A 15,462-nucleotide genomic window follows, 5' to 3' on the forward strand; every position below is an offset into this window, starting at 1 on the left:
GCTTGTGTGCATACACGTGAGAAAACGGCATGTGTAATCGGCACGATCTCTTTGTGTCAGACCGATTCCCGCCCACATAGCTGCCGTCTGTGCAGGTACTCAACTGCATGGTTAGGGAATGTTTGCATTTTGCTGTTCAAGTTTTCTTTCCCCCTTTATATGAATTCCAGTGGCTCTGTATCAGGTCTCCCATTAGGACTTTCTGTACTGGTGGAAATGTATCTGCACCGTCCAGCATGGTAGCCACTAGCCACACGTGGCCGTCGAGCATTTGAAATATGGCGGCGTGACCGAGGATCTCAATTCTTGATAGTGTTTAATTGGAATCGATTTAAAGGTAATATCCACATGTGGCTAGTGGCTGCCATTCCTGGACCTCACAGCTCTACGTAGTATCCACCAGCATTTGTCAGCACTTCCTTCGCGTGCTAGGTTGAGTTGCTTGCACTCTCTGAGGCCTGACAACAAAGACGGCCTCCGAAAAAGGCGCAACAAAGACGGCGCAGATGAAAACATGACAACTAACTGAATACATTGTGTGTTGAAAGTCATTTTTTTCCGTTGAATTTTTGCCATTGTCAGTGTATCTTTGCATCTGTCTCTGTACTATAAATGTAGCAGATTAAGCAGCTAAAAAGGACGTTTTTCTCTTTTATAAATATGAATGTTATTTTTTTTAGAACAGAAAAAACAGTGCTGCAGATGCATGATTTTGCACCATGACTGGTGCTTATATTCATTGTTCAAGTGATTTGTTTAGTGCATTATTTCTCAAAAGCATTAACAAATTTTGAAACCAGTATTTTCTGGGATGCAGTTGTTTCCTTGACAACCATGGTGTATGTATCAGGGTTCCACCTAGCCCTTGCAGATATAAAATATTGCCACTAACATCCTGGCGCGTGTACAGGTGCACTTGAGTGATTTACTGCAAGACACGAGTGAGCCAGAATTAACTGAGGTTTGTGTTGCTAATTACGAAATTGCAGTCAATTAAATGAAAGCCCGTGTGGTGAAAACATAACATCTGTTCCCTCTACCTAAAATGTCTCAGTAAACGTCACCAGCAGATGTTTTTACATCTCTTCTTCATAAGTCGGCTATATAGGTTTGTCAAAAAGTGTTTTATTTTGCCTCTCGGTAGAAGTTGTCAAATTTGGCTTCCTTTGGACGTTGCCGCATTTTGAGGAAATTGGTCTTCTCTGAAATCTTTTACAGGCTTTCCACGCAGCCATCACCCTCCCGAGCGTTTGCCGCTCGGCTGTCCACAGCACAGAGCGCCGTGCTGACCACAGGCCGGGGTTGGTGGGTGCTGGGCGGCCACCGTCACTACTTGCCTCGGCCCGGCCGGCTGACCGAGGCACCTCTGAAGGCCACACCCTTCGGTCACAGTTTCTTGGCGCCACACAAGCGAATCTTTCTAGTTTGGATTAAAATGTTTAATTCTCTCTCTCATATGTATATATATGGCCTAATCTCCCGTTAAAAAGTCATTTAAGAAGGGTCTTGCACAGAAGATAAAGCGACTGCTCAGAAGACGAACTAGTCTGTATAACTGATAATCAGCGTCACTTAACTCGTCTTTCTTGTTCCCACTCTAGTGATCGCCGTTGATATTGATCCCGTTAAGATCGAGCTTGCTCGCAATAACGCAGAAGTTTACGGGGTCGCGGACAAGATTGAGTTCATCTGTGGAGATTTCATGCAGCTGGCTTCTCGTTTAAAGGCTGATGTCGTGTTTCTCAGCCCACCTTGGGGAGGACCGGACTATGCCACCGCCGAGGTCTTTGACATCAGCACCATGATGTCTCCTGGTGGATATCCTATGGAAGTCCTTAGAGTTTCCTCGAGCAGTGGTTGTGGAGAGAAAGGGTGTGTGTGTGTCCGGAATTCGTGAAGAGGAGAGCTATTAGCTGATAGCGCTTGATAGATTCCAGTTTGTTTTGCATAAAAATTAACTGGTGAGTGATCTCCAAAAGTTATGTTGTATTTATGTAACTGTGAGGTCACATTTCCCTTCGTTGCTCTCCAGTGCTACCATTGCAAAGCAAGAACTAAAAGGCATTAATTGTGTGGAATTATTGGCTGGAAATGAGGGTTTCCTCAAGACCTGTCCCTAGAGTCCGGGTGACCGTCCCCGGACCTCGCTTCAGCTCACACTGACTTGAATCCTCTGTGTCTCCAAAGTTTCCCTGTTACTCTTCCAGGATGCTGAAGCAAACCCTTATTTCCTAAAGAATACCATTTATTTGTCCCTTTTTCTCTCTCTCCTCCCCAGAGGAGTCATGTGTGACTCTAACAGGAATTGTGTTTTAAGTTGCTAATCAAAATGTAGAAAGATACAGTGGACAGAGTTACTTGTCTTTCCTCTTTACTAGAAAGAGGCGGCACTGTGCGCTCCTGTTCTTCCTGCTGCCACAAAACCTAGGAAATGGCCGAAAGAAAGAACGTGCGTTTCTGGCTCTTGGTTTCCTACCACTAGGATAATTGAATAAATAGATTTAACCTCTAATCCTGACCCATCGGGACAATATGCTACTTAATTCTCTTTTAGGTCCCATTAGAGGGTATTGTTACATATCAGAGTACATTTGGGTTATGGTGTAGTAAGTGAAGAATATACCTCTGATCAGAAATTAACTACCGTTTTTGTTACTTTTCCTTAACTACTGTCCACCTTTGAAATTTTCAGACTTTCCCAGAAGATCACTAATAACATCATTTATTTTCTTCCGAGAAATGCTAATATCGACCAGGTAAGCCATTACTGAAGAACTTCTATGAGCCTCTTGTGTGACTGTTACAGAGATTGGACAGAAAGAAATTCAGGGTTCCTTTACTTGAGAACATGTTTATGAGAAGTCCCTGGCTTTTTGACTGTTATTAGAAAACCGGAGGTGCTTAGCAGTGAAATCCACGCCTGTTTCATCCTGTCCGTCTCCGCGGCTCCTGGCCCGCGCTCACATACGCAGGGCACTCTGGGCTTTTCGTCCCACGTCCTGAAGAGACGGATGTGCTGTGTTTCACGTGTGCACACGCCTAGCCGAGCCGAGACCTCTTCACTGCAGCCGACCTTGAGAATAGGTTTTAGGTATTCCTGAAAACGGCAGCCTAGATAGAAATCCACAGACAAATAAGACCTCCACGTGTCCAGGAACAGTTTTAACCATAGGACACTTGACTGACGTTCAAATGTCCTTGTTCCGTTCTTATCTTAAACATTTATTTGTTTTTCTCTAGAATAATAACTGCCTCACAAAGATGTGACGATGTCTTTATTTCACGCTTTTGTTGGTGTTTTGTATAAGTGCTTCTTACATGTCTGCTGTGTGCGAAGGATTCTACTGAAAACCTTCTGTCTTTCCTATTTACCTTTTACTCCGGTGTTGCCGGGCGCCAGTTTTTCCTCTCTCTCCCGTCTGGTACTTGAGAGAGCCACCTGTGTCACTGAGCTCTGTTCATCATGCTTTATTCTGGAGACATTTTCTCCATGATTTGTTCAACCATGTTCTCACCATCTTTTTTCCTTTTGGGGGACGTCTGTTATGTGGATCTTAGGCTCCCCTAACTGTATTTTCCGGTGTTTTGTCTCCTGTTTCCTGCTGGGAGCTTACCTCGGCCTGGCCCTCGTTCCTCACATACACAAATCCTCTCTGTCCCATCTGTTGCGTTTTTTATATTCTTCACACCTAATGTTTCTGCACTGTGTTTTGTTTTCTTCTTTTGCACTCGAATATTTTTATTATTATAAGAAGTGCAAATCATGAATCTTTTTTTATCCTTTCTACGTTTGATATAATTTCTAGGCCTGTTTGTTTTTCTTCCGTGAAATACTCGTGGTCCTCATGAGGTCTTGTTTTTCTGGCTATTGGCTATTCTCGAGCAATGCAGAAGGAGAAAGGCCAGGCCAGAGCCCGGTGAGTGTCAGGCCTCAGTGCCCTTTAGAACCATTGGGCATTTGTAAACAGCGACTCTCCGAGCCCCGTCGCGGAAATTGATCTAACCAGTTTCTTAAGCTTCCTGGGTCATTCTGATGTGCAGCCTGGGTTGCGAACCACTGTCTAAGGCTGTGTGGACCCCAGCGGCCACCTGCAGGGGTGGCGGTGGGTGAGCTCTGGGGTTGCTAACCCGCCAGCTCAGGACTGCAGTTCCTTTTCACCAAACACCATCGCGGCCCAGCGGCCCCCCTTGGGGAAGGGCTGGGCAAAAGCAGCGAGCGAAGGCTGTACTCCCTCACCACAGAGTGTCTGCCAGCAGCCCGAGGATATCTGGAGAGCAGGGTGGGAGAGGGCGGCTGCCAGGGCTGGGTCCCCACCTGCTTCTCTCCACTTCGCACATCAGAGCTTCTCTTCAGCCGCCCTCGCTTTCCAGCTGTAGCTCTGCAGGCGCGGCACAGACGCTGTTTAGCCGAGGCCACGGCGATGGGCGGGGAAGAGCGAGAGCAGAACTTCACGGTTCTTGTGTTCCTTCCTCCTGTTTTCAATTCCCACAGCCGCTGCCTCCTGCCCCCGGCCAGAGGCGCTGCCCTCCGTCCTACACAAGTACTCTCTCCCTCTCTCCTGAGCCACCCCGGGTCTCTCCACAGGTTGCTTTTGTTTGGTGGTTTCCCTCCGTCGTGTCCCCAGACCTGTCTTACAAGTCGGCGGGCACGCGAGTTCAGCATCTCCTCAGGATTACAAGACAGTGATAGTGCAGCCTTCTCCTGAGAAAGGCAGAGATTAAAAGCCCTGGCTTTCTGCTGGATGACTTTGTGCTGTTACAAGACAAAAGAAAAAGCACTATCCCCTTGCTTTTTGCATTTTTATATCAAATTGAATATTAAACCTAATATCTGCTACTCATGTGACTCAGATCTGCATTCTAGATTCCCAGATAAGGCTGAGCCTATTCCATAATTCTCTTTTTCTCGTATGTAAATATTATGCAGCAAGAAAAGAAAAAAAAAGTTTAAGAAAAAAGATATTACACATCATAACTAGTCTCATGAGAGGCTAGGTGATCCTTATATTAAACATTAGATGGTCATATTTGGGTACTTGAATGACAATAGGAAATTCACTATTTTTTGCAAAAGTTCAAGTGAGTACATTTTTTCTAGTTAAATTAACACTTGCCCAAAGAGAAAGTTAACTTTTTTTCCTTCGTTTTGGTTTACTTCACACACCTGCCAGAATTACGGTTTGTAGTGCATTCACATTTTCTACCTCTAGAGGGAGTAATGATACTAGAGAATAAGAAAAGTCAAAAAGAAAACAAGATTTGAAGCACATTATATTGGTATTGAATTTAGATCAAATTACAGTGGGAAATCACCTTTTCTTTTCATAATAAAATGAAGACAACCTATCCACATGTAGGGTTTTTTAAATGAGAGAAGAGATGGCGCTACAAGATTTAGAGCAGAGTAGCAGAGAAGTCAACTTTTTTGTTAAGGAGCCTTTAGAAGATCACAGCAACCTGAACTTACAGATGGGTTGGGTTCTAAAAGTTTATGAGTCTGCTGTTTGAAACTCGGCCTACATTCTTCTCCTAGAAATGCCTATAGAGGACAGTTAAGTTCCCATCCAGGGAGATCTGTACTCTGGATGACATATTTTATATGGACTCAATACAAATATAAGTTGTCTTAGAATCTTTCCATATAAGTAATAAGTCTCATTGTTTTCTGGATCTAGTAAAATATTTTTCTAGGTCGCCTTTTTCCTCAGTCTCTTATTCCCTTCCTCTGTTTGGGGTTTATTCCAGGACATGAGTCCCTTGTTATCCAGACTCTCACTGTCAAACTCAGGCTCTTTGGAGGCAAGGTATATCTCACTCATTGAAATCACCGTAGCTGGAGTGCGGGATTATTGTGCACCATCTGCTTGACGCCTGTATCTTGCCGTGTTTTCCTTCATTTCTTTCCTTTGACAGCCATAGATTTGCAGCCAGTGCTAGCTTTGGGTTTACCATGCTCTCCAAACATGAGAAACTTCTCTTTTAAGTAGTAAATGTATACAATATGGATAGAGGTTTGAGCAGAGTAGAATGCTTAGCCTCCCCAAATGAGCCACGCGGCAATGATCGTCAGACACCGTGCTTGTATGAAACCCCTGCGGGTGGAACGTCTAGCAGGAGGTGTCCTGTCTCCCAGACAGACCTGGGAACAGAGAGAGGAGCAGCTCCTGGTCAGTTTGATGTAGTGCCTCCTTATCCTTGTGGTTTTTGTTTGTTTTTTTTCATCCTTATCTTTGTTTGATTTCATAACTCTTAAAATGTGATTGCTCAGAAGAGTAAGAGCCTTTGTACTTTTCCAGTCAAATTAATTTAAGTTACTTTTCCCGATAACTTGTTCATACCAGTACAGAGAGCAGGGCAACACGGAGCATCGTCCCTAAGGCTTGTGTTGAGAAAATTAACCAGGGGGCCTTCCTGGCACTTGTCTAGCAGACACGCTCCACCCTTCCATGACTTCCCCGGATAGACCTCATGATAACAGGCCAGACCGCCCCTATTTTACTGCCTGACAGAGCAGGAAAATGTTTACAAGTTAACCCAACACTGTAGGTAAAACTTAGCCTGCGATTATTTAAGTTGTATCTTTAAGTATAGAAATTGACATTAGATTTAATCAAGAGACGTTTCTAGTCGGCAGAATTCTTGAGGCTCCCGTCAGAGCCAACACATAGTGTCGAGGCAGTCGCACAGTCATGGCACTTCTGATGGTTTATTTTGTGAGATACAGAGGGAGGACTTATTTATAGGGAACATTTCTAAAACTTACCATATAAAAGAGTACAGTTATATGCATTTGAATAGTTAAAAATATTGACAGATATGGAAACTATTAGGTAATTTTTCTATTTGGGGAAACACTTTAAATATAACAAAATTCAGTTCATTAGCATTTTTAGTGTTTGATTTTTGGCTGAATACAATAAAAGCTTACCACTAATTTCTATGCAAATATTAGTTCTAAGCTATTGTAGCAATCTGCTTATTCAATAAAAGGAAAATTGGGGCCTTACTAGTTTCTAAATATTAAGTTTGGTAAGAAATTGTGTCACATGGCTCTAAATGAAATTCCCATAGTTGAAATCTGGTCTGATGGCAGCACTTTCATGTAGCCAAGACTATATCCATATGGTAAATGTGATAAAATCACCCCAACAGTTGGAGGTCCCTTAAACTCCAGGTGTGGACACCAGAAGCAGGAGAGAACAGAAAGGGGGCTGAGAGCTGGACTGCGCTTCTGGTACCTGTAGGAGTGGTAACTCCGAAACTGCTTTCCCTGAGAATGCCCAGCCTTTCAAACTCGGGGCACTCACCCTACAGAGTTACATTCGTCCTGCAAAGGACTGTCCCCTGCATTTATATACAACAGAGGAGCCTTGTCATGGTGGCTTACGTACTGAGAGTGCGCGGGGTGCCCTGCACGTTCCACTGGATCCTCAGGACAGCTCTGCAGCGGGCGAGTCAGGTCGTCATCGCCTGCTCGCACTGACGCGTGCACGGGGGGCCTGTAGGCATTTGCTGGCCTGCCTTTCTCGTGGCGGCAGCTCGCGCCTTCCTGTCTCCTGCCGACAAGGTCCTCGGTACCAGTCACACCGTTGGCCACCGTGAGAGCGGGAGCCGTGGGCAGAAGTTGAGGTGCCAGGAGAAGCGAAGGGAGTTAGCGTTTTTGCTGGATCGGCTGTTTCCGTCCCGACTGGCGAGGAGGACGGCAGGGGCTAAATCTTCCCCTGCAGATGACAGGCGCGCGCCGCTGAGCCTTGTCTGCCACGCGGGTTCTCTTCTCTCTTCCAGGCCACCCAGGTTTCTAGACCAGCTCCGTCCTTAGTGAAACTCACCGCTTAATCGTATGTTGCGATTCAGGATACAGCTGATCGGCTTCTAACGTTTATTGGCCAGGCTTTTCCCTTGGAAAGTTTGCCGCTCGACAGGTCGGGCGGTAATACTCATCCTCGTACGGCATGTACATTCTGTCGCGTGGGGAGGCCTCCTAAGGCGAATTGAGAAAGTTCCAATGCTTCTGAACCTGAGCTTATCTTTCCTTCCCTCCTCCGCGTCAGTTTTTCAGTAAAGGATGCCACCCACAGAGCGTGTACAAGGCCTGTGCCGTTAAGGCCGTTAAGGCTGTGCCAGCCTATTGTGCTTTGGAGAACTGGTCGAACGGAAGAACCGTCTTCCTGTTTCCAGTACCTGTTCTGGTAACAGGTGAGGGACGGAGCTTAGTGAGCTCTGGTTATTATAGGCTTCTCCTGAGAGATGCACGTAGGTGAGCTTTTGATGCCCGGGAGAGTTTGTTTGACATGTCACCACTGTGCTCCTGTTGCCAGTGGCGGCTTTTTAAAATCGTATGTGTCTGAATCAACAAATAACTATTTGAAGGAAGAGAGAGACAGAGAGGAAGTAACGTCTGTAAGAGCCTGAGGTAGCATTCGAGTTATGTGAAACACAGCAAAAAATAAAAAATAAGATTTATTCACCTAAGCATAGCAGTCTCACTTCTATTTACCATGTGCAGAGATACGGAGCTAATTTCAATAAATACGCATAAGTTTGAGTATTGCCTGGTTTTCCATTGATAAAAAAATGCTTTCTTTTGTTTCCCAGAGAACCGCTCATCAGAAATATTTTTGCCCAACACCCATTTTTGTGACGTTATTAGTTGGATGTAACAAAAGAAACTTAAGGACAAAAGGGAATTGTGGGTGAGACACTTGTCTGTTGGACATTGGGTTTCTTTTTTTTAAAATTAATTTTTATTGGAGTAGAGTTGATTTACAATGTTGTGTTAGTTTCGGGTGTACAGCAAAGTGAATCTTATACATATATGCACTCTTGTTTAGATTCTTTTCCCGTACACGTCATTACAGAGTGAGTACTGAGTAGAGTTCCCTGTGCTAGACAGTAGTCATTAGGTTTCTAATCAGAGCCAATATTTCAGATGCTTTTTGCTTACGTCACTGTAATTGACAGAGATCTATAGGCCCCATAAAAAGTACTCTTCGTGTTCACTTGGTGTAATTTGCTTCTAAGCAAGGTTTTGCATGTTGCAGAAATAATCACTTCTCCAGTGTAGTAATAGGACATTTTTTTCAGTGTTCTAATTGTCCTGTGTCTTTCTTAAAGTATTTATTATATATTTTTCCATGAGGATCCAGTTTAGAAATTATTTTCTCTCATTCAGTTACCATATATTTTTACTTTAAATCAGTTTGCTTTTTTAAAAAAGTACAATTTTTAATCTTTATTTAACTCTTAAATCTTCTACACTGTACCTTTTATTTCACTAAAGTTATCACCTGCACTGTGATCTTTACGCATTTCTCTTTTCCCCGTCCCCAAAGAACAGCCTCATTGCCTGACATGAAATCTAGTTGATGAGAGTTCATTCCTTAGTTCTAGTTCCAGCCCAAACAAATTGTGATTTCTTTTGGTAAATCTAGTATATTTAAGTACAACACCAAAAATGTAGCATGTCATCTGGAGCTGCTGATTTCCCTCCCTCCTTCCTCTTCCTCTCTCTCTCTCTCTCTCTCTCAATTTATTGAACTTTAAGAAAGGGGAAGGAACCAGATGACATTCTGTCAGTTAAACCTGCTAGTGAAAAATAAAGAGAGATGGAAATCGATGGCATTAAGTTTGCTTGAAACAAACTTTTTAATGGCTTGAACTACATAATTTTCAGTCTTTCAACTCTAGAATTCTAACCTTGAAAATATATGTACTTGTGAAAATATTAGAAAAACACAAAAAGGCTAAGGTCAGAAATTATTTTTAATTAGAACACTGAAAGTAACATATTGTTTGTTTTTTTAAATTTCTTTCTAAACACTAGATATTAGGCGTTTTCAATACTTGTTTTAATTGTCCATCATCTGAGTCTCCCTGCTAGAATGTAAGATCCATGAAGGCAACATTCTTTGTTTTTTGTTTTTGTTTTTGTTTTGTTTTGCTACACTCCACTGCCTAGAACCAAAACCTTTAAGCTATTTACTCAGTAGTTGTTGAATAAGATATTTTATTTTATATAATAATTTATAAATAACTATCTTATAATAGATCTCAAAAAGTCCCACATAAGACGTTTTCATTCCTTTTTCTATCCGAAGCACCCAAGTCCAGGCAACGCTACCTTCTAAGAGGTTTGTTTTACTGTAATTCTATTTATGGCTTACAGCGTGCTCTTTTTAGAGAGATAGGTAGTAGTCCTGTTTTTTAGATGTAGGAAGCCAAACCCTGTCTTAATGGCTTTCTATATTGATGAGCAAGTTATTGGTAGGACTGGTATTTAAATTTGCCTCTGGTTGCTTTTCTCTGCTCCCCCTGTCCCAGCAGATTGTTTTTGCTGCTGTTTCAGCTCTGCTTTGCTTCTCTCCACCTGACCTCTTCTCTCCTCCTTTCCTTCCTCTTCCTCTCTCCTTCCCTAACCCCACCCCCAGAGAAAACTTCCGCTTGCCAGTCTCACTTTCTTTAAATAAATCACTATTTAAGGGAATGGGAGAAATACTGCACTTAAGTTATATCTTAACTCATAGAAAAATTACTGTGAAACAATTACATTTTAAATATACTAGTCAAAATGCCTTTTATTGGTTAAAGACAAATTCTTCATTTTGCCCTTCCTTGTGAAAAACCAGACTGACATAAAGATATCAAAATAGAAAATAAAACACTTCTTCCTAAGAGTTGCTGCTCTAGTTCTACTTGAATAATTATATGCCTCATTAGTAAACAGTGGGATGTATGTGTGCATCTCATCCTTGTAACAGATACTGTGTGATACTGTGTTTCACTTCTGCTGTCATCTGTTCCTATTGGTGAAAACACAGCTGTCTCTTTTGAGTCTCTCTGTGGGCCGGGTTGAAATTGACATTGTTACTGCCTTAGTGGGACAGCCTCTTTTTTTTTTTTTCTTTTAGTGTGTACTATAGAATGAGCATTGCTTCTTCCCTATTTCTGAATCTGTGACGTTTTTCTAAGAGGAAGTTGAAATGCTTTAGACTAATACTCATTGGTGATGTACAATAAATCTTACCTTCCACTTGATGCTGGCGGAGCATGCGTAACACCACTGAGATTAGACCTCTCGCCTCCAAACCAAACTAGACCGACAACACCTCCCTTTGCAAAATACGCAGCTACAGTTGTGCCCATTACAGTGACATAATTACAGAGGTGGTGTCTCTGCCGTTGGTGCTGGTCCCTGATACCCGGGGAGCCCTCCCCGCAGCACCCCGTGTCTTCAGTTCTCCGAGTCCCCGGGCTTCCGTGCCCTCCCTTCCCCTACATCCTCGCTGCTGCCCTGGCAAACTGATGTGATCGTGGGCGAGGAGGGAGTATATTTGCTAGTAACAGACCTGAGAGGTTGGATGAAGAAATGTTGGACCAGAACAAAACTTTTCCGTCTAAGAACTTAGGACAAAGCATTGCTAATGTGAAGCATCCTTTTGAGGGTAACTCTGTGGAGGTGGAGAGGGACGGTGTTTTTAGCTTCCAAATAATGGTGTTGGTCACCATATACGGTAGACCTCGAAAAGAGTGATGTATTTAATCACAATAAAAACGGGGGAGTGGGAGACTTAAACCTACACACACAGCAGGTGGAGGAGGTGATTCAAGCTGGGAGAACAGCACCAGAACCCACCTAGAGAAGTAAAAGGTGTAGGTGGTACAGGCTGGAGCTCCCATGAAAGTCGGACAGGGTCTGTCTTGCTCTCTGATGTATTCCATCTTAATAAATAAACCTGATATTTGGGAAGGATATGTTGATTTTCTGTTCCTCTAAGTTCTGTAACTTCTGGCATTGGAGAGATGAGGTCTTATACAATAACATAGCACTGTGGTCATACCGGTAATGTCCAAAGTATCTGAAACAAGTATTTCTGCCACCAAATACTGCATTAATACCCACCTGGAAAGTAACAGCGAACGTTTGAGATGCCTCTGTTTGAAAGACTTAAATAAAAAGCCAGAGCTGTATTATTTGATAAAGCATCTGAAGGAAAGATTTCTTTTGAAACCATGCTTTATGTACGTGTGACTTTCTTCTGTTCCCTTTTTAGGTGGCATCCTTGGCTGGGCCTGGAGGGCAAGTGGAAATAGAACAAAACTTTCTTAATAATAGATTGAAGACAATCACTGCTTATTTTGGGAAACTGATCCGCAGATCAGCCTCTGAATCATAAGTGAGGCGGTATAGAGACCAAAAAGATCGTAGCGGTCAGCACACAATTCACTTGGAATTTCTCCTCTGTATTCACTGATACTTTGTACCCATAGTCAAATGGTATCTGTACCCTAATACACTTTTTCCCCACATTGATGCAGTACCATCTGGAAATTGCTTTTAAACATCCATTTATTTTATAAAGTTAGTGTTTCTTAAGTTTCTATTGAAAAAAATGTGAAATGTATTTTGTAATATAGAAGTTTATATTCTTTTTCTATTAAAATGTCAGTGAAAGGAAGAAGAATATGTGTTGCATAACGATTCATCCAAAAAGTGTGTTCAGTCATTTTTAAAGTAGGTCAAAATTCAGGGACGGGGACTCTTTTGCCACAGGGGATCTGGGATCTTTATCTTGTAATAATGTGGGCCTATGAAACATGGTTTTGGCTGGGATAGAGCTGGGGGATTGAAATAAAATGGAAAACTTCCAGTAAGTATTAGACAAAAAATAACTGTTAAATAAAAAACAACTTTGTTGGAGAATGGAGCAGCGCTAACTCTAGTCCCGTGAAACTTCACAGAGTTTGCCCGATTGCCCTGCAAATACCGCAGCAGTTGAACTGATCTATTAAGGGTTAAATTAATTTCTTATTGTTTAATTTGCTACATCAAAATCTGTCAATGTTTTAGGTTTTTATACTTTTTCATCAGGTAGGATTAGCGTCTAAACCGTAAACTTGTTACCACTTTTTAAATAATGGCAGCGTTGGTCATAAACAGCTCTATACGTGGCCCTTAGCACTAGAATATGCTTACTTGGCCACTTGGGGTGGGAGATGGAAGGGTAAAAGCAGATTTCCAAAATCACCAATTATTTTTTAGTTTTTGTCACTTAACCTTTCACGCATATACTTTTTTCCACAATACATTTTCTTGTATATTGTTAACATTAAAACTAACTTGTCTTCCTGAACATATGTGACCATGTATAAGTAGAACAGGAAGCCTTAAGCAAGGTTAAAATATTCCTGCCGTCTAATGGCACAGATATAGCTGACTTATGAAATGACTCATTTACAGATCAGTAGGGCTCAAAGAACTTTTATCTACTAAGCAACCCCCGTGTCCAAATAAAATCTTCCCAAGCAGCCAAATCATGTTCTAGTCCAACTCGGTTTTAGTTTCTTGTTAAATTATAAAACTTCCTAAAGACACTTTTATAAAAGTGAACATGTATTCCAACAATTTAAATACAAAGCGAACACAGCACCCTCATCTTCCTACCCGCGGCCCTGCCTTGAGCCCTCCCTCTCCATCCCCCTCTCCCACGCCTCCAACTCCTTTTCCCAAAGGCAACAAGACACTTCTCTGCAGTATAAGCTTGTGCATACACAGTGGGGTGGGGTGGGATTGGATTATATTATTTTGGCATTTGAGTTTTGTTTTTAATTTAATGTCTTACAAATTTTTCCACATCAATACGTATACATCTAACAATCACATAATATAAATCGATGAGAATTTCTTTAACCATTACCCAACTCTGAACACTTAACATTGTTCCCAGTTTTTGCAATTGCAGATAGTACTGTGGTGTGTATTTTTAAGTAGAGTAGATTCCTAGAAGTGGAATTTTTAAGTCACAGTTCCTGCTTATTTTTTTCTTTAATGTATCATGTCAGGTTGCCCTCCAAAAATGTATATTCTCACTAGCTATGCATGAAAGGGGCTGGTTTCCCCCACAGCTTCAAAAACATGGCATATTTGTTCACTTCTTACTGTTACCAATCTGAACAAACAATAAAGTTATTTTAATTTGCATGTCCTTATTACTAGTAAGGTGTGAGCAATTTTTCATATATTACCCAAATTGCACGTGTTAGGCCTCTAACGTCACCAGATGAATAGCTAACTGCTACATCATTTTCTATCAAGTGAACTAACATTTCTCCATTAATTTGTTTTATGTCTTTCAATAAAACTTCGTCATTTTAATTGTATAAATCTTACATTTTTTTTTGCCAAGTTTGTTGCTTGATATTTCGCACTTTTTGTTTGATTTTGAGTGGGGTCTTTTTTGTTGTTACATTTTCTAACAGGTATATTGTATGTATGTAACAGTGCTTTAAATTTCTTCCTTACATCCAATCACCTTACAGAACTCTTTTTAATAGCTCTAATAGCTTTTCATTTACTTCACTTTGATTTTCTAAATAGGCAGCCGTGACATCTGCGTGAGTCGTTCTCTTTGCCTAATTCGCATTCTCTTCCTATTGCATTGGTTAGGACTCCAGGAATGTTATGACAATGGCATTTTTTTACTTGCTTTTTATCTTACAGTGAAAGATTAGAAGCATTTCTTTTGAATGTTATTGCAGCTTGCATTCAAATGGAAGATACTGCTTTTCTAGAGTTTTTGTTCATATTTAATAAAGTACTAAATTACTTTTGAAATTTCCAGTTATTCAACCATATCTGCATTTTATCTTTAAATCCTGCTCTATCATCATGTATTATTTCAGTTCACTACTGGATTTCACTTGAAGAGTTTACTTTGTTTATGTTTGTTTTTTGTGCACCTTGCTTGGTTTTGGTGTCAGAGTTAGACTACTCTGGCAGAATGCTCTGGGAAGTGTTTTATTTTTGTGTGTGTGCTAAGGAACATTAATCTTTTCATTCGGGTTTTTAAAAAATGTCTTGATAAGTTTTTCGTTTTTAATTTGTAATTCCCTGGAAAACATCCATTGACTTAGATGTTGGTTTATGGTTTATTGATATAAAGTTAGTACATTTTCTCATATTTGCTTTCATTCCTTTTTTTTTTAATGTTTATTTAGTTATTTATTTATTTGGTTGCATTGGGTCTCAGTTGTGGCAGGCGGGCTCCTTAGTTGCATTGCTTTCATTTTTTAGTAATTACTGTCATAAAAAGGTTGAAAAACTAGCCCCCAAATTTTTCATACGCTGTTTACTCTTCTTCCCAAATGTGAATATCTTATCTCAGACTCTTCATAAGTGGACCCGGACAATCCTGGAGGAAACAGCAGAGGAATCTAAGGCAACACGAAGTGCTCCCCTAGCCCTAGGGGTTAGGTCACATCCTAACCAGCCAGAGGCAAGACTTAAGCCCGGCCAGTGTTTCCCAACCTGCAGACAGTTGTCTGCTCCCATGATGATGCTGCCCCATCTGTGTCAGTATGTGCTGTTAGTTCCTTATTAACTCCGCTAACTTTTTAAAACAAAATTTGAGGGCTGGGCTTCCCTGGTGGCACAGTGGTTGAGAGTCCGCCTGCCGATGCAGGGGA

General features: G+C 41.6%; 1 protein-coding gene across 1 annotated transcript in view; it reads left to right on the top strand.

Annotated features, from left to right (window-relative positions):
• The window catches only part of TGS1 (trimethylguanosine synthase 1), a 35,509-nt gene extending 20,898 nt beyond the window's left edge, over positions 1-14,611 (top strand). Inside the window, exons 11-13 of the mRNA XM_059043408.2 lie at positions 1,602-1,818; positions 2,678-2,756; positions 12,051-14,611. Of these exons, the coding sequence (XP_058899391.1) occupies positions 1,602-1,818; positions 2,678-2,756; positions 12,051-12,173 (419 nt within the window). The 3' untranslated portion in view covers positions 12,174-14,611. The remainder of the gene's footprint in view (positions 1-1,601; positions 1,819-2,677; positions 2,757-12,050) is intronic.
• The last annotated feature ends 851 nt before the right edge of the window (positions 14,612-15,462 follow it).

The sequence above is a fragment of the Kogia breviceps genome, chromosome 17 (genome assembly GCF_026419965.1).
Source record: "Kogia breviceps isolate mKogBre1 chromosome 17, mKogBre1 haplotype 1, whole genome shotgun sequence".
Taxonomy (NCBI): Eukaryota; Metazoa; Chordata; class Mammalia; order Artiodactyla; family Physeteridae; genus Kogia; species Kogia breviceps.